Source organism: Harmonia axyridis, chromosome 5, assembly GCF_914767665.1.
Source record: "Harmonia axyridis chromosome 5, icHarAxyr1.1, whole genome shotgun sequence".
NCBI classification, from domain to species: Eukaryota; Metazoa; Arthropoda; class Insecta; order Coleoptera; family Coccinellidae; genus Harmonia; species Harmonia axyridis.
In genome coordinates, this window is record NC_059505.1 from 3222060 (window position 1) to 3242391 (window position 20332).

The window sequence follows — 20332 nt, forward strand, 5'->3', positions numbered from 1 at the left end:
GTATCATATAAACTCAAAATATATTGAGATGAATACCTAAATATATCAGAAATTCAGAAAACAAACTTCAAGCGCGCCAAACGACGTGAAACAACCGATGACACTAGGAGAGCAATAGTTCCCAAACCTTGAATTTCAGCAGGTAGATACAGAAAATAATAAATATTCTGCTTATTATGAATTTGATAATTAGGAAGAATATCGGATTCCAAATATATAAGTTTGCATAATCACTCAAATAATTATATTTCATTCAATATAATATAGATTCATAACGATATAGTGAAATTGTGTATTTGAAAATATATCACAATCCGACAACGTAATCTTACCATGTTGGGGACATGTAAAAATTGTGTATATTCCCTCTATGTTTATTACTCTATGCCCTGTGATTAATAATTATGAATCTTCTCGATAACAATTATCCTACAAGATGAAATTAATATATAGAATTAAAGAGATCTTAATTTGACCATTCGTTAACTTTTCCTTCTCCTTTGAAATTGAAACATGGTTCATTTCCTCCTTGTAATGAAGGGACCTTGTAGGACAATAACTAGGTCATTCCTACGTTACACTAAGATACAGTTTCTAATACGTAGATTGTAGGAGATGGCTCTTCAGAGTAATCTCCAATTCGTTTCAACCTTTTTTTTAATCTCAGTAATATGTGTATTGAGTTTGGAGTTCAGATACCACAGTCAAGATGAATTGGAACAGTTGTTGTATGGATTTGCTGAAAATGTGAGGGAACCTTTGAAAGCTAATGTGTATTCTATTGGTAAATCTAATAAAGGTAAGTTTGATAATTTACCAACATAATAAGATTAGGATTTTAAACGAATTTTGTGGTGGAAGTTAAGGCAAAATTGAAAATGTACAGGTTTTTCGCTTTTTGGTAATAAAACTTCCTTAATAATGACTGTTTCTTGGTCTAGGCCGAGATCTTCTGGTGTTTGAACTGACTGCTGTCCAGAACGATATTGAAGTAGTTCCCAATATTCAACTCACAGCAAATATACATGGAAATGAACCCCCTGGAAGGGAAATACTACTACATTTTATTGAGGTTAGTATTCGATTGGAAAAAAATATAATATGAGGAAATATGTGATAATTATTATTTTAAACAATGGTAATGCAGATTTCTAACCAAAACTTCGACCATAGAGAAATTTTTAAAATTATTTTCACACAGTTTTTTCTTCTTGGATAAAACTGTATTGAAATTTTGGGTAAAGATATAAAATAACAATCTCAAGCTTCGTGCAGAAGGAGCTAACAAATTGTATTTCGTAAGGAATAGAAAAATTCTTAGAAAAGGAGGTATTATTATTATTTGAATCAGCCTTCTGGAAACTCCAATCACATAAATCTTTTGTTCGTAACCCTACCCATTGACACAATCCCAAGGAGGTCTTCTATACTGTTAACGAAACCAACCACATCCTTAAGAGCCTTGGCTGATACCAGTGATACCTTGTAAGTATCCAGAACTAATTTTCCCATATGAGTGGTTTTTAGGCCAGTCAAACCCGGAAATTTGCACACCATGTCTCCAGCTGTTTTTTCCTCTGCTCCAAAAAGCCTGTAAATATCATCTGCTAACTTTCCCATGCGGTACAAAAGATATTTACACCGACAGTGGCCTATCAGCAGACTCTCGATTACTTCAAAAGCTTTCTGGTATAGGTCGATGAAGCACCACGAATTTCTCTGCCTGAGCAAGACCAGAAGTATTCCTCTAGAGGGTTACTCTATTGTCCAACACCTTTTGTTGCAACCACTGCCTTATAAGGTCTTTTCCAAGGCCACAAAAAGGTTTAGATTGCTTTTTCGTAAGTTCATCGGCTTTTTCATTTCCTTCAATATCACAATGCCCCGGTAGCCATAGTCATCATCATCATCAACCAGCCCTTTGCATCCACTGCTGGATATAGGCCTCCCTCATTTCTGCCCACTCTTCTCTATTCTGAGCACTCTGCATCCAGTCTGTGGTCATCCTCTTGATGTCGTCAGTCCATCGCGTGGGAGGTCTTCCCCTGTTTCTTTTGTCGGCTCTTGGTCTCCACTCGAGCAGCCTCTTTGTCCATCGTCCATCTACCATCCGTGCTACATGCCCAGCCCAGTTCCACTTGAGCCTAGCTATCTGATAGATAACATCTGTGACTCCTGTTCTCACCTGTAAGTCCTCATTTCTAACGTGGTCATGAAGTGACACACCGAGCATCGATCTTTCCATCTTACGTTGCGCAACTCTGAGCTTCTTAGCAGATGTGACCATAGTAGAGCCATAGTAGAGTTACTTTATTGCTTCTGGCCAGTAGCTTTATGGTATTATGACATAACCATGTCAGAGAAAAGGAGAAAATAACAGAGACGACAAAAGTGACAGTTCTTGATTGTGAGGAGATCTGTTTTTGTCAGACGTGAAATACAGAATGAATGTACATTACAGGCAGTGGAGATGAAGTAGTTGAGAGTGCTAAAGGAACTGACAAGATTAGATGGAAGGAAAAATAAAGAGATAGGGGATTTAGTTCGTGCGAGAATCGTTAGAGCTGTTCGTAGGAAAAAGGCTACTGGGATAGTGGAGACACTTGAATCACATGGGGCTGGAGAAAACAGTGAAACAAATATGGGAGGCAAAGGTGGATGCAAAACCTAGAAGATGGAAACCACAAGAAACTAGAGAGGTCATGGTCGAGAGGAAGATCAAAAAAGGGGAAAAACTGACAGGGAGGCAGCAATGATGACAACAGATAGAATAGATTGGAAGAAGTTGATCAAGTTTAAATAAATCTGTAGAATTTAATCTATAATACCCATATCCCTAATGTATTATATGGGTTAAAGCACTGAGTATTGAAGTATCAATGTCAATGGTTACAGGCAGCATTTTCATCATCAATGATGTGAATTTTCCTTTTTGTTTCTAGTACCTAATCTCCAATTACGACAAAAATGAAAGAATTCGCTGGTTACTGGAAACTACAAGAATCCACATTCTGCCATGTTTGAATCCAGATGGTTGGAGTATTGCCGAAATTGGCGATTGTTCTGGTATAGTGGGAAGGTTAAACCATAATGACTTCGATCTGAACAGGAATTTTCCCAATTTTGTTCCCGGCGAGGAGGAAGTGATACAGATGGAAACTGAAGCTATAATGCAGTGGAACAGGAATATTTCATTTGTTTTAGCTGGTGATCTGCATGCTGGGGCTATAGTTACCATTTATCCTTTTCATAGAGTAACGAAAACTGAATATGGGTATGACAGTAAGTATTAAATGAAATTTGTATAAATTAATCAGACTATTGAAAACAAAACCACTTGAGATTTAATGCCTGTGCTTTTCTTATTTTTTTTCATGAAAGGGACATTTGGACATCGTGGTTCTATAAAAGAACAATCCAATAAATGGCTACCTTATTGTGGTAAATAATCTAATAATTGGCGTCCTTATACTATGTAGTGGTAAACAATCTAATAAAAGGCCTCCTGGCATCCTGCGCTAGCATATATCTTATGAGGATTATTAAATCTGCTTTCAATGCTTCAGTGGTCGCAAAATTATTTGAATACATTCGTAACAGCCTAAGAATCTACAGTCGAAAGCCCAAATATGCCCAATTCCAAAAAAATTGTGGCTAATCCACAGCATGATGAAATGAGATAACACATGCAAATGCAAAGAACTCCTGCAAAAGTTCTGTTCAATGTTTTTCGTTCATTTACAGGTGAATCCAGTATTACTCCAGATGATAAGACCTTCGAGCATCTGGCCATCGTTTACGCAAGGAATAATGATGTGATGTACCAGCAAACAATTTTTTGTGATAATGAAACTTTTCCTGAGGGAATAACTAGAGGATCTTCCTGGTATTATTTTCTTGGTGAGTTCGCAATAATTCCTTTTGAATAGAATATTTTTCAATCCACTGAAAAGAAGAATAACTTCATTTATTGAATGAGAATACTTCGAAAGATCTGAAATAACAAAATTGAATATGTTTTGGTTGTACAGGAGGCATGCAGGATTATAATTACATGGAACATGGTACTATGGGGTTGACTTTTGAGATATCTTGTTGTAAATATCCACTAGAAAAGAATCTATCAGACATCTGGGAAGAAAATAAGAAGGTGAGTAATCTTCTTCCAAATAACTAGCTATCTGTAAAGAGTTGGCTGGAAAGAAGATAGAAGCACTGATACCAGGTCAGAAGTAAATTGAAATGATCCGTTTCCCAATGCTGGCCTTTATTATGCCCTATAAATGCCAGCAGATTTATTTTAGCAATGGCATGACGTCATCGGTGACGACAATCCCGGATGCCAACTGTATCCATCTTGAAAACGCGCGAAAAACTGGCAATTACTAAAGTTTGTTTTGACAACTCTGTGCTTTGTTGCAGATTTACTTATTCTGATTGTATTTATTCCATTTGTAATAAGAATTGTTTTTGATTGTATACAATTTCATCTTCTAATTCGTATAATTGTATAAAGTATATTCTTGTATATTATTTATAAAAGTTCTAAGCTTTTGAGAGGTCTCACAGAGGCCAAAGAGAGTCGGGATAGAAAACATAGAATTCTTTTAGAATTATATTAGTTTTTAGGTTGTTTTAAGTTATTGCAGACATTTTTTTCAGTCTCTCATTATGTTTTGCTGTGAAGCCAATCGAGGTGTCACAGCTCATGTGACGGATTCGACTACAGATGAACCTATATCCAGAGCGAATGCAACGATTTTAGGAATAGACAAAGTTCTTCACACCAACGAAGATGGAAGAATATGGAAAATACTGCCGCCAGGAAAATATCATTTGAGGGTGAGAGGAAGTGATAAAATCCATGTGAAAATTTGAAATGAAATATTTTTCGAGGATGAATGAGGCACAGAAATCCATTCAAGCCCGAAATTAATCAGGATATTCTAAAATATGCGGTGAATTACAAAATTTTCCGCGATGATAACATTTTTTTTCCTTGTTCTGTTGGATTATTGTCAATGAAACAAACATTCCCGAATATTCCTAAATGAATTGCTGTCAAAGCGAAATTTCTCGATAACGATAATTCGTCGAAAATTTGACTTGTTTTCCTCACCATTTGATCCAAGTGGCTTGAAATAATAGGACCATATCGGAAATTGATTTGTATTTTGTAGATATTGTTCTATGGTTTCTAAGTACGTAGGTTTATTATTTGAAAAAATAATTTTCGAATTTATTTTTCTTAATTGCTTTTTAATTCCTGTCAATAATTATTGCTGTTTTTCTGTATGATGAAGTATCAAGTAAAATGTCTCCATTAATAATAAGATTTTGAGGGTAGACAATTTCTATTCTCCTCCCAAAATGAGTATGATGTGCCACTTATATTAACAGATGAATCTCTTATTTATTTCAGAGTCAATTTAGCATTTTCTCATATATCTAGTGGAAGTTAAGTTTAAAGTTATATATTTATTTCTGAATTCTTAAATTAAGAAAGAATTTTTAAATTTAGAAATATTTCAATGTTTGAAATGATTAATTATTTTTTCCTGGAACTTTTATGGTGGACAAGAAACTACCTATCAAAAGGAAAATCATAAAATCAATTAGGTTTAATTATTGCAGTGAATACTTTCTTGCATATAATCGTAGAAGGAATCTTATGGCTGATAAGCTTGAAATCGATTTTGATATCAACTTAATCGACCTGAAATATTCAACAATTTCTAAAAGTTGTTGAAGCCTGTAGGTATATCTACTCAACACAAGTGACATAAAAAATTTAAAAAGAGATGCGCGTTAACAAGCAGTCTACACGTTGCTAAGATGTGGAAGGGTCATCAGATTAACGGCGTCTAAATTCACCATTAGATTTTGCAAAAAAATTCACAATCTTACATTTCACATTACCTAAGATGAGATCGAATAAAGTGAAACTGAAGTTTTATAAGAAAAAACTGGAAAGCTGAATTGAATGGATTTTTATTTTCTTTGAACAAATTTTACGTTACTTAATTTCCCTGTTACATTTACATTTACAGCTCTTTTCCTTCCAAAAATACATTTTTAGCTCTTGCATGATAAATTATGTGTTCCAAGCCAACTAGGTTAAAAATAAAGTAGGTTCGCGATTGAAAATAATCAATCAGGTTATATAATATCTCTAAGTATTTGAGATTTGAGAATATTATATTCAATCATCTCACATTTTAAGTTCTTTGAGAATCCTCAAAATGTATTATTTTTTCGTTGATTATATTCGATTTATTTGGTTTGTGGAAATTATTTCATTCTCTAGAAATCAATTCTCCACGAATTCATTTCAGTTTGAAGATTTCCACTCGTTCACTATACGTTCGATAAAAAAGGTGTATTATTTTGAGCTTCTAAATTTATCAAGTTATTCTAATCAAAGAAGTAATTTCTAGTGAATATAAGATGCATTTGTGCAGTATGCTTTTTATGTGAAAATTATGTGTGGAAAATGGTTTTCGTTCCTCTATTGTTACATTTGAAATTAATATTCAATCTTAAAATGAAACGAGAATCAATTCTTTTTGGAATATCTGATTGTTTCGGTAATGATAAGTTCAGCATGGACTCAATTCACTTATTGTTTTGATTTAACGGATATGATTACATTTGTTTTCCCAATATCTAAAAAATTATATAGGGTGTTTTTTTTCGAGGTATATAACTTCAAGTGGGCATTTCTGTTCAAGATGGCTACCGATTTAACAGATGTCAAGTGATTTATTCTCAGTTTGGTTTGGCAATTCATCATGAATAGACTCACGCCTGAAAAACGCTTGCAAATAGTGCAATTTTATTTCGAAAATAAAGGTTCTGTGCGGAATACGTATCGCGCACTTCGTCCATTTTATTTTGTTTAGCGATGAAGCGCACTTCTGGTTGAATGGCTACGTCAACAAACAAAACTGCCGCATTTGGAGTGAAGCTAATCCTCAAGTGTATGTCGAAACACCGTTACATCCAGAAAAACTGACTGTTTGGTGCGCTTTATGGGCTGGTGGAATAATTGGTCCGTACTTCTTCAAAAACGATGATGGCCAGAACGTTACAGTCATTGGTGATCGGTATAGAGCCATGATTACTAACTTTTTCATTCCTGAATTGAACAACCATGATGTCCAGGAGCTGTGGTTCCAACAAGACAGCGCAACATGTCACACAGCTCGTGCCACAATCGATTTATTGAAAGACTCGTTTGGTGACCGCCTAATTTCACGTTTTGCACCTGTGAATTGGCCTCCAAGATCTTGTGATTTAACACCGCTAGACTACTTTCTGTGGGACTATGTAAAGTAATTGGTCTATGCGGATAAGCCACAAACCCTTGATCATTTGGAAGACAACACTCGCCGTGTTTTTGCCGATATACGGCCACAAATGTTGGAAAAAGTCATCGAAAATTGGACGTCCAGATTGGACTACATCCAAGCCAGCCGTGGCGGTCATATGCCAGAAATCATATTCAAAATGTAATGCCACAAGATTATCTTGCGGATAAATGAAATTCATGTCAATCGAATAATCCGTCGTTGGTTTATTGCAATTTAAAATTCTATAGCTCTATAAAAAAAACACCCTTTAGTATTTGATTGTTATATAACGATTAGAAGTCGAAATTTCGTGAAAAAATTATATAAATATTGATTTGAAGAGCACGAATAGCTCTCAACTTTACGTCAGTTATTTTCTGATTTTTCTTCTTACCTTTGAACTCTAACTTGCCTAGAATTCTTACATTATCAAGTTGCACCCGGACAAGTCAGTATCAAATTTGTTAACTAGAATTCGCTTATCAGACGGTAGATTATATTTACGATTGTATGCAAGAAAGTATTCATTGCAACAATGTAACCTAATTGATGTTATTGCATTTTTTCCTTATGAGAATAAATGTGGTGATTTCTTGTCTGACATAACAGCACCACAAGAAATACCTAATAATTTTCAGATATATGCATTGTATTACTGGAGAAAATGTTGATAACATCAGGTGTATTAAAAACCGCATAATTTTTTTGATTACTTAATTGTATCAAGCTGTTTACCAGGAAATATTATTTTGATTTTTAAAATGATATTTTTTATTTTATCTCAATAATAGATGAATAAAGTAGAAAAACAAATTTGTGAAATAATTTAGCCTTAAATTACGGTTCTGAAAATCATTGTATCTTATGTATTTCATCAATTTCAATTGAGTTAGAACGACGAGAAAGGATTCTTTAACAAGAGGAATCATTTCGAATAGCTCGCAAACTTGGCAGCTGTCACTTTTGGAGCTGTTATCTTTTCACATTTGACAAGTAAAAACTACAATAAATGGATAGATAAACACTTCAACAATGGAATAAAATTGTTAAAATTCTCTTCAAAAATTTTTTAGTCACAGTTCGCTTATAACTGAAGTACTTTTGGGTCGACCTGAAGGATCTTCTTGGCCGTTTATATACTAACTGACAAAGCAACAGCAACACCAAGAAGGAGCTGTTTAAATTTTTTTTTAGTAAAATATAGATAGTATAGCAAGGAGTGAAATTCACTCCTGACAGAAAGTAGTCTAGCGGTGTCAAATCACAAGATCTTGAAGTCCAATTAACAGGTCCAAAACGTAAAATTAGGCGGTCACCAAACGTGTCTTTCAATAAATCGATTGTGGCACGAGCTGTGTAACATGTTGCGCCGTCTTGTTGGAACCACAGCTCCTGAACATCATGGTTGTTCAATTCAAGAATGAAAAAGTTAGTAATTATGGCTCTATACCTATCACTATTGACTGTAAAGTTCTGGCAATCATCGTTTTTGAAGAAGTACGGACCAATGATTCCACCAGCCCATAAAGCGCACCAAACAGTCAGTTTTTCTGGATGTAACGGTGTTTCGACATACACTTGAGGATTAGCTTCACTCCAAATGCGGCAGTTTTGTTTGTTGACGGAGCCATTCAACCAGAAGTGCGCTTCATCGCAACAAAATAAAATGTACGTAGTGCGCGATACGTATTCCGCACAGAACCATTATTTTCGAAATAAAATTGCACTATTTGTAAGCGTTGTTCAGGCGTGAATCTATTAATGATAAATTGCCAAACCAAACTGAGAATAAATCACTTGACATCTGTTGAATCGATCGCCATCTGAACAGTAATGCCAACTTGAAGTTATATACCTCGAAAAAAACACCCTTTATCTTACTCATTCGAAAATGAGACTGATGCAAATGTTGCGGTGAATGGACTGCGCTACCGAGCTGTTAATCATTTTTTATGGCTGGAATCGGAGGATATTGATGTGGATGACGTTTATTTCCAACAAGACCGCGCTACTTGCCACACAAACAACGAAACAATCTCAATTTTGGAAGAAAAGTTTCCAGGCTGTGTTAGTTCTCGAAGAGGTGATCACAAATAGCCACCAAATATTCATGATTTAACATCTTCAGACATCTTTTTGGGGCTACGTGAAAGACCAAAGCTTCACAATTGATTCAAGTTCTTTAAGATGGAATTCGTGAAGTTATCGAGGACATACAGACACTAATATGCGAATTGGTCAAAATTAAAAAAAAAATGGAAAAGGATATTTGGCAGAAATCGTTTTCGATCATTAATGACATACTTTTCTCCAATGATTTTCCTTGAAATATGCTATTTTTTTTTAATATCAAAATGAAAACTCTTATTGTAAAACCCTTTTCTTATAGATCGAATAACTCTATCAACTTTCGATTTACAGGTTGAAGCAGAAGGATACGAAACTGTTCAAAACACCTTCATTGTGTATAACGAAGACGAGGAATTCCCGAATCTGACAAAATTGGAAATCGCAATGAATCGATTCTAGTACATTTATTTGAGTGAACTTCATGTGACCTGAATATTTATTGCTCATGAAAATGCGATAAGATATGTACATAACTACTGTTCCTATAAACGTACGATAAGGCATCTAGGATATACATGGAAGTGTTGAATGCTGGACGTATAAAAAAGGATAAGTAATCAATTATGTATTCGTTTCCTGTACAATATAGGTGTTTCAATCTATTTTTATTTTCAAGTATTATGTTAGAATTCTATAATTATACCGTACTAATTGATGTTTTGTTTGATTTATGAAATGGTGGAATGATCAAAGCAATATGTTCATTCTTATTTTCAGCATTTTGTTGTTGGATGGTTAGAATTTTATTATATCGGAATAGTTATTCATAATACAAGTTCAGAAGACATTGATATTCTTCCAGGAGTTCTAAATTCAAAAAGGAGCCAGATCATATGAGCGATCAATATTGATGAAACTTTTCCAGCTGAAAATATGCAGTCATTTCGAACTCCTTAAAAGAATTCAGACTATGGTCGTATTTTTTCATGAAGTCTCCATTTCATTTTGTCGAAATGATTGTCTTCCATAGCAAAACACATTTTTTTGGCGAAATTAGATTTTATTATTCAACATTTGCCTTCCAACTTTTCGATACCATTTTTGAAGTACGATTTGTCTTTCGCTTCAAAATAGGCCTCAGTTTCGGCGATTACTTCTTCATCGGCGCTAAATTTATTTCCAGCGACCATTCTTTTGAGGTCTGAGAACAGAAAAAAGTTGTTGGGGGCCAGATCTGGCGAATATATACGGTGGATGCAGAAGCAATTCGAAGCCCAATTCATGCAATTTTGCCATTTTTTTCATTGATTTGTGACACGGCGCATTGTCATGATGAAATAGCACTTTTTCACTTCAAATGGGGCCGTTTTTTAACGATTTCTTCCTTTAAACGATCCAATAATGCTATATAATAATCGCAGTTGATGGTCTGGTCCTTTTGGAGGTAATCAATGGATATTATACCGTGCGCATTCCAGAATACTGATGCTATAACCTTGCCAGCTGACTGTTGTGTTTTCCTCGCTTTGGATTCGGTTCATCGTGTGCAGTACACTCAGCTGACTGTCGATAGAACTCCGGAGTGAAATGATGGAGTCATGTTTCATCCATTGTCACATATTGACGCCAAAATTCAGGTTTATTACACTTAAACATTGCTCAGAATCATTAACACGTTGTTGCTTTTGGTCGATTGTGAGCTCGCGCTGCACCCATTTTGCACACAGCTTTCTCATGTACAAATATTCGTGTATGTTATGATGTACACGTTCAGATGATATCTACACAATGTCTGCTATCTCGATCAACTTCAGTTCACGGTCGTTCAAAATTATTTTGTGAACTTTTTTGATTTTTTAGTGGATGACAGCTTCTTTTGGGCATCCACTGCGTTCGCCGTCTTCGGTGCTCATTTCACCACGTTTAAACTTAGCATACCAATCAATGATGGTTGATTTCCTTGGTGCAGACCCCGGAAACTCTTCATCAAGCCAAGATTATGCTTCAACTGTATTTTTCCCTTCAAAAAGAAATATTTTATCAGCACACGAAATTCGTTTTTTCTTTTTCCAAATAACAAAAGTAGCTACACTCACAACTCAATATCTCACAAAATAATGGTCGGACTGTTGTCAAATTTTGACACATATCGTTTGGAGGTTGGTACTAATTAAAAATCATATGGAATTAATACTAGCACCGCCATCTGTGCTTCAGACCGGGGACATTTCAATTGGCCTAATAGCGGGCTATTCAAGTAAGTGGAAAGTATACTGCGAGAACAGAAATGCGAAGCATTTTGGAAACTATTTATTTTAGGCACCACATGTCCCAACAAAAAATGAAGACTTCTCACTAGAATATCCGACATGCAAATAAAATTTTTAAAAGAGCATTTTAAAAAATTTGCAGTGTCTTTCGGACCACCTGAAGAGTGATCCGTAAATTTGCAGACGACTTAAAACTTCAATAACAAAATTGTTGCGAACGGTTTTCAAGATATGATCTTTAATTTAAACCATTGAACTATGAAATTTGTCGAAAGAAGTGGTCTACGTGAAAAAGGACCACATACTCGTATAACAAGTGGAGTATTTTGAAATCAGAATTTCATGGAGATTATGAGTATGATATAAAAATTAGTCATTTCCATTTAAAAAACAGGGTGGTATCGACTGTAATTAGTTTCGGACCAGTCTGTAGCGTAAAAAATAATTTGAGTTTATGCGCTGAGTACCGTTGATTCCGTCAAAATTTTTATCATACTCCTTGCCCAAAATTTCCATGAGTTATCGACCGATCGAGCACTATTGACTCACCCTGTATAATAATGAAATATAACATATAAACATGAAATCTGTGTAAAACTGAGATATTCCCGCATGAATTGTTCTACAAGGTATGGCAGAATAAACGGATTTTTTTCCACAGAATCATCAGACAAAAATTATTATTCCTATTGTTTTTCATTACAACACAACTATTTTGTAACAATTTTACCTAATATAACCCCAGGGAAAAACCTTGTAAACTCGAGAGTAATCTTATCTCAGATTTATTCCTGTGGGATTTTTTCAGCATTCCTATCGGAGAACCAAAAATAAACACAAAAAAATTAGGTGTTTGTTGATAATTTCCAATATGTGTATTGTGTACGTCTAAAGGTCGTCGGTTTAAGTTTAATTAACGAATACAGAAACCTACAATTGCGATTAATAGTCATCTATCTACCGGATTGAAAACCGCAACGGATGTGTTCAACTTCGAAGAGTTGATAACGTTGGATTTTTACCTTTGATTTTAAATGAGGACCGATAGCTTATATGCGTCATAATTGTTTTCAATTTTCTTGTGCCTTCAAGGAGTCAATATTATTCAAATATGAGAATCATATCAGAATTTTTTTAACTTAACGCTCGTTATCTCAACACGGTATATTTTAAGAGGGGTTTATACCACGAGGCATTCTCGTGATTCCCCAAAGTTCTACTACTCCTCTCCCCCAGCGTTTTTGATATCCCATCACTTTTCGAGATAAATGAAGCAATCTCTGATTTACTATCCTTTTCTACCACATGCATGTATTCAGTCTTTATTTTCAATTTTATAAAAATCTCATTTCAGCCTTTGACAAGACTTTTTGTATAATATTTTATGTGAAAATCCATAAAAAATGAATGTTTATTCGGAAAAATATATTATTTATTCTTCAATGAAAAATTCATCGAATTTCTGTTTTCCATTCCAAAAAAATTTATAAGTGAGGTCTTTCCGGTATGGAGAACTTTTTGAAAAGAATATTAGTGAATACATCATAAGTCATCATATAAATTGATGGTCTCTAGATATTTACTTTTGAATTGATCAGGCTGTAACGGTATAAAAAAAATATATTCCAAGATAAATCAATGGATGCTTATTTCATTGTTAAGAGGAAGGTATGCCTTTGACGATGGGAAACTTTATAAGCCAATTGGCAGCCGCGGCTACGGTTGCAGTACCATATCATTTTCATAAATCTTTCTAGGGCCAATTCACTTAATGCGGCTGTATGTCCTCGATAACTTCACAAATTCCTTCTATAAAGTCTTGAATCAACTGTGGAGCATTGTCATAGACCTTATTCGAAGAAAAACTCTTAAGGTGTTAAATCACAAGATCTCGGTGGCCAACTATGATCACCTCTTCGAGAAATAACAGATAATCTTTCCTTTTATATTGCTGACTATCTAGTTAACTCACTTTATCGATGAAATTTCAGGCAAGTTTGACCGATGTATTCTTAGATATCGAAATAATTTTTTATCTCTCATTCAACACGAAATACTCTATGGACATTTATTCCATTTTTATGCAACTGATTTCTGCATTTCAGTTCCATAGGTAGGGTATTTTATTTTGAACGCTCGTTCCCAGAACGCATCGCTATTGATCTCAGAGTAATAAACGTAGATAGAGGGAGCATATGTCATTTTCAGTCAGCAAATTTTGTCCCCAACATGAACTATCAAATTTGACATGAAGCGCGTGGAAAAGAAAACATATCAGTGATACGATATTTCACTCAATTCGCGAGTTTCTCCACAAAGAACGCACTTCTCATGTGCTATAGTGAATCAACGTTTCATATCTACTCGAAATATATTGAAATGAATACCTAAATATATCAGAAATTCAGAAAACTAACTTCAAGTGCGCCAAACGACATGAAACAACGGATGACACTAGGAGAGCAATTGTTGCCAAGATTTGGATACAGAAAATAATGAATATTATGCATATAATAAATTCGCCAATTAGGAAAAATATCGGATTCCATATATTCAAATTTGCATATTCAATTGAAAATCACACAAATAAATACATTTCATTCAATATAATATACATTCATAACGATATAGTAAAATTGTGGATTTGAAAATATATCACAATCCGACAACGTAATCTTACCATGTTGGGGACATGTAAAAATTGCGTATACTCCCTCTATCTATGTTTATTACGATATGGTATTGATATACCGAAACATTTTAATAGAAAAATCAAAAACAATATCCAATACTTCCATGATTATCGGGTTGAAATCTTGTGTGTATATAATATAGAAGAACCAGGTTTCTTTCTTGGATGAGTGTATATAAATTTTCGCACATGTACCATGCATCATTAGAATCTATTACCTCATGATAAATTTCCTGAGTTAACATTAACTGTCAATATTTGAAGGGATCATTTGAAAATAACATCTGTCGAATATAAATTCTTAAAAATATTTAGATTTGACGTAGAGTCCTAAAATAAATTTATATTTTCGTGTTCTGGATCACCTGATTCGAATTTAAATAAGCTGAGGTTTTCAACATAATAACCGATTATATGAATTTTTATGGGCGTGCAAAACGTCACTCTATAAGACCCAGGCACTACCAGTGCCATACTAATTTTTTCTCGTTGGTACCAAGCTTCAAATGAAGCGTGTCAAAATTTCCAAACATCAAGTTCAATCTGGAATGAGATATTGAAGGTAACTGACGGTACATTTGTTTCTTTTTGAAAAATGGAAAAAAACGAGTTTCGTATATTGACAATACTTCTTGTCACAAATCGATGAAATCCAAACCATGGTCCAATTGCTTATTCTCCAGATTACTGGTTTTTGCACACAGCACAACTCAAAAAATTGAAAATAAAAAAAAATGTCGTTCTAATGAAGGCAAACACAGAAAATATGTTAGAGGAGCATGTAGTACATGACTTTTGAGTCTTGGAGGTGACTACAGATCGAAATTCGAATATTATAGAGAAATCGAGATAGAAGTGTTCAGGGTCAGAAGGTCAGAATTCACTCAAAGAAAAAAAAAAGGTTTTCAGTAGAGCAGAAAAAGAAAGATAACACAGGGGAACAGCTGTTTTGGTGTCCAGGTTTTTTGAGCTAATTCCATATCAATTTGGTGTCCTGAATTCAAATAACGTAGTCATTTTTACCTAGGAGCTCAAATTTTTAAGATATCAAATTTTAGAAAACTGAAGGGTGTTTTTTTAGAGCTATAGAAATTTAAATTGCAATAAAACAAGGATGGATTATTCGATTGACATGAATTTTATTTATCCGCAAGATAATCTTGTGGCATTACATTTTAAATATGATTTCTGGCATATGACCGCCACGGCTGGCTCGGATGTAGTCCAATCTGGACGTCCAGTTTTCGATGACTTTTTCCAACATTTGTGGCCGTATATCGGCAATAACACGGCGAATGTTGTCTTCGAAATGGTCAAGAGTTTGTGGCTTATCCGCATAGACCAATGACTTTACATAGTCCCACAGAAAGCAGTCGAGCGGTGTTAAATCACAAGATCTTGGAGGCCAATTCACAGGTCCAAAACGTGAAATTAGGCGATCACCAAACGTATCTTTCAATAAATCGATTGTGGCACGAGCTGTGTGACATGTTGCGCCGTCTTGTTGGAACCACAGCTCCTGGACATCATGGTTGTTCAATTCAGGAATGAAAAAGTTAGTAATCATGGCTCTATACCGATCACCATTGACCGTAACGTTCTGGCCATCATCGTTTTTGAAGAAGTACGGACCAATGATTCCACCAGCCCATAAAGCGCACCAAACAGTCATTGTTTGGTGTAACGGTGTTTCGACATACACTTGAGGATTAGCTTCACTCCAAATGCGGCAGTTTTGATTGTTGAGATAGCCATTCAACCAGAAGAGCGCTTCATCGCTAAACAAAATAAAATGGACGTATTGCGCGATATGTAATCCGCACAGAACCATTATTTTCGAAATGAAATTGCACTATTTGCAAGCGTTGTTCAGGCGTGAGTCTACTCATGATGAATTGGCAAACGAAACTGAGAATAAATCACTTGACAGTTGTTAAATCGGTCGCCATCTTGAACAGAAATGCCAACTTAAAGTTATATACCTCGAAAAAAAAACCCGTTTTAAGTTACATTACTTCAACTCAAAACCGTAAGTGTAGTAAGCAAAAGTAGATACGAAATTGTTATTTTATTCATACAAAATACAATATTATGTCGTAGGTACTTACAAACAAAAAAAAACATTGAAGAAATCAAACAGACACTCAACACTTCATAAGCTCCTTTTCCGCGACATTCTTTAATGTTTTTTTTGAACAATCCCTTTCTAAACTCCAGCAGTAATCTGCCATCATGTGCATGCCCCATCTTCCTTGGTAGCGGTTCTCCAAAACTTTAATATCTTGGTGAAATATTTCACCTTGTTCCTCACTCATGTCACCTAAATTTTTTGGAAAACGGTCTAAGTGACTGCGTAAATAGTGTATTTCAATATTCATATTGCATCCTAAGGATTTGAAACTATTTAGCATCTTGTTAACCATTTCAACATAGTTTTGAGCTTTATGTTTGCTAAGAAAATTTTATACAACTGCAAGAAATGATGTCCAAGCTTCTCGTTCAACTTGATTCATTGAACTTATGAAGACAGGATCCTTAATTAATTGTCTTATTTGTGAGCCGTCAAATATCCCTGCTTTCAGTTTTTCTGTGCTCAATTGATACTTTTTTACCCATTTATATGCAAAACATGACCCATTTTTATCAAGAGCCTTTACAAATTGCTTCATTAAGCCCAACCTTATATGCAACAGAGGAAGTATGATTTTTTTTTCTCTTACTTACCCGAGTTAGAAGAATAAAAGGGTCAGTTCAGGTACCTGATAGGCAATGGTTCCACTATTCACCTATATTGGCATTTACTCGATTACAGACAATAAAATCATTGTACCTACATTAATGAATTATAATAATTTAAAAACTCTCATAAATGAATATACTAAATGAAATCCACATTGGTATATAAGTATATGTATCTAAAAAAGTAGAGCTGATAGAGAAAAACGGATTGCATGTACATATTTAGCGTTATGTCTGTGTCTTCAATGACGTAACCACATACGAAAAGCACTGAGTTCCATCATCGTCATTGTTTCAAAAAATAAATTCAAATCGTGTTTGTCTATTGAATAATTCGTAAGATCAACATGGTCTAACAAACTCTATATGTATACATTGGATAATTTCAGGTTTCTAGACTCGAACATAGAATAAACAGGTGATCCATCTCCATTTATGTAGTGAATCTGAATTCCAAGGTCCTCTGTAGGTACCATTGTTTAGTAGGTTGATATAAATCAGTTTCAAAATGAGTTTCAAATGGGAATTCTCGTTGACCTACAATCTCGACTATTAGTCATGATTGTTATTCAAAGTTTTAATAGATACTTTTGTTTATTTATTCTTACAGGAAGGAATGTATCTGCCGAATAAATCTTCTTTATTTCATTGAGTTGACTGACACCTACTGGTCTATAATCCTATACCTATAAATAAATATCGAGAGTTTTGAGATTTCATTCATCGCTACCATTATTTGCATATGGTATAAATTGAGTGGAATGAAGATCATGTTTATAAAGGGCTTTCCACTGGGACGTATGCCATTAACGATATCGATAACTTCAAGAATTTCATCTTTAAGATCTTGAATCGATTGTGGAACATAGACCTTATCATTCACGAGGCCACAATGAAAAAAGTCTGAAGGTGTTAAATCACAAGATCTCGGTGGCCAATTGTGATCGAAAAATAACAGCTCCAGGAGACTGTAATTTTCATGAAAGACGAGGAATCAACCTGTGTTTTTGTCTACACTACGAGCAAGCGCGGTATTAAAAAAATAATTCTTATTGGAAAAATTATCATGATGACAGGCGACCTGAATTGGATGAACTTACGATTAAGTCAATTTGAATTACCTAAACACGTGAACAGACTCATTTGTTCCTGTAGTGACGTCATTGAAAAATGGAAGAATTTAAAACAACATTGAAATCTAATCTCAGTGAAACTGTATTGTGAGGATGAATCAAGGTAAATCTTTACAATGAAATAATAGGTTTATGACTTACATCAAAAATAATATTCAGTAAGAAGATGAGTCAGTAATGAAAACAAACGCTTTGGTATAATATGGCATTTTATTGTTTATATTTACTTATAAGTGATGTCACTGATGTCAAGTTGAATTATATATATTATATTGCATTTTGGTGCATTGTTTGTTACTTTTTTGATGAATATTTTTGCGAATGGGAAATATTCACTTCTTAAGTGCTGAATGAACAATTTTGAATAATTTAAGGGTATTGGAAAAATCTCACAAACACTCTATTTATATTGGAGAAATGCCTACTTGGTTATTTATTGTGATTGAAACAAAAATTGTTGGTCTTACTATGTATTTACTCTCGAAATTTATCGATCGAGTCACATGGTACTGAATAATGGTAGGAAGATATTGATGAACTATTAATTAAGAGAGTGATGGTAACAAATGTTACAAATTACCATAGATGTTGTCAAGTAGATCAAATGAGTGTAGTGAAATAAAGATTTTGGATCTGAAATTTGCTGGCACTGGGAATTGATGATCTGCCAAATTGAGAGTATCCAGAGTAACCTGTATGCCTATGTACAGGGTGGCCACTTTTGGATGGGAACAACTCATTATACACTAAGCTGAGCTGGTCCCACCAAATACTGAGCATGCCATTGAAAACGTGAATATTCGGTTTCGCCGTCGACGTGGAATCATGGCCGGGATATCCCCATGATTTTTAGCGCTTGGGATTATTATAGTGCACCCATTTTTCGTCTCTAGTCACAATGCGATGCAGAAATCCCTTTCGTCTTCGCCTTGCAAGTAGCTGCGCTTATACAAACAAACACCGTTCAACATATCTCGGCTTCAACTCGTACGCTACCCAATTTTCTTGTTTCTGAATCATTCCCATGACTTTCAGGCATTTTGAAAGGGCTTGTTGCGTCACTCCTAATGATCCTGCCAATTCTTTTTTCGTTTGACACGAGTCTCCATCAAGTAATGCCTCCGATTCTGCATCTTCGAAAACCTTCTCTCTTCCATCGTCAAGCTGGTCTTCGACGTCAAAATAACCGTCAAAATAAACCACTCTCGGCACGTTCTTTCACTAAGAGCGGTCTAATCATAGGTATTAGAGAGCATTTGATGAGCCTCAGCCGCAGGTTTCTTCATCATAGAGCAGAAAACTAAGACCTCCCGCAAATGACGAGAATTTGGCTCGTAAGCTGACATGTTTGATCGAGAATAACTTTATGATGCAGACACAAATCGACTAACATTTTTATGGCGTTATGTTCACAAATACTTAATCTTATTGTATGACATCTACGATCTATTTATTTCGACTACCACTTACCTACCGCTACAGCCATCTATTGCAAAACGACGAAAGGAAAGTTGTACATTTAATAATATAGAGTATACCATTAAAAAAAAACAGCCCTCCTCTTTATCTTTGAAACGGTCATTGATTTATATCTATGATCTGTCATGAGTATCATGTAAATCATGAAATTCCAGAAAAAAGTTTTAGAATTTTTCGAATTTCTCGAACAGAAACCAAGATATATCCAAAGATTTAAAAGAGTAATTTTTCAGAAACGCCCTTTAACTTGAGATATAACGAATTGAGATATATCTGATCTGCTTTCTGATAAAGAAGATTCTTGAAGATTTTTTCTCTAAGTCTTATAGTTCTCGAGATGCTTTCAGTTAGCATCGAATTTGGGACACCCTGTACAGTTCTGTGATCTCTTGGACGACCGTTGTGCGTTGGTGTAATGATGACGATCACCGAAAAGCTCCTGACGCCAAATCAGTGGTTCTAATAAACTGTCCCATCACAAATTAAATATTCCCAAACACGACTAGGTGGGAGTTGACATTTTCAATGGATGTGTCAGAATACCACGTGGTCTTCCTCTATTCTAAACCCAAAGCTTGCCGAACGATTCAGTCTTAC

General features: G+C 34.8%; 1 protein-coding gene across 1 annotated transcript; it reads left to right on the forward strand.

Annotated features, from left to right (window-relative positions):
• The first annotated feature begins 561 nt into the window (after nucleotides 1-561).
• On the forward strand, nucleotides 562-10137 carry LOC123680670 (carboxypeptidase D-like). The gene is made up of 7 exons (XM_045618676.1): nucleotides 562-799; nucleotides 942-1072; nucleotides 2943-3282; nucleotides 3745-3900; nucleotides 4032-4150; nucleotides 4663-4842; nucleotides 9774-10137. The coding sequence occupies exons 1-7, from the start codon at nucleotides 616-618 to the stop codon at nucleotides 9879-9881; spliced, it is 1218 nt and encodes a 405-aa protein (XP_045474632.1). The 5' UTR covers nucleotides 562-615; the 3' UTR covers nucleotides 9882-10137.
• The last annotated feature ends 10195 nt before the right edge of the window (nucleotides 10138-20332 follow it).

Bases quoted from the DNA above. Each gene is read 5' to 3' on its own strand.
- LOC123680670 (XM_045618676.1), top strand. From the start codon at position 616: ATGGCTCTTCAGAGTAATCTCCAATTCGTTTCAACCTTTTTTTTAATC. The intron at 4,151-4,662 runs GTGAGTAATCTT...CATTTTTTTCAG, and splicing joins TCTGGGAAGAAAATAAGAAG to TCTCTCATTATGTTTTGCTG. The intron at 4,843-9,773 runs GTGAGAGGAAGT...TTCGATTTACAG, and splicing joins CAGGAAAATATCATTTGAGG to GTTGAAGCAGAAGGATACGA.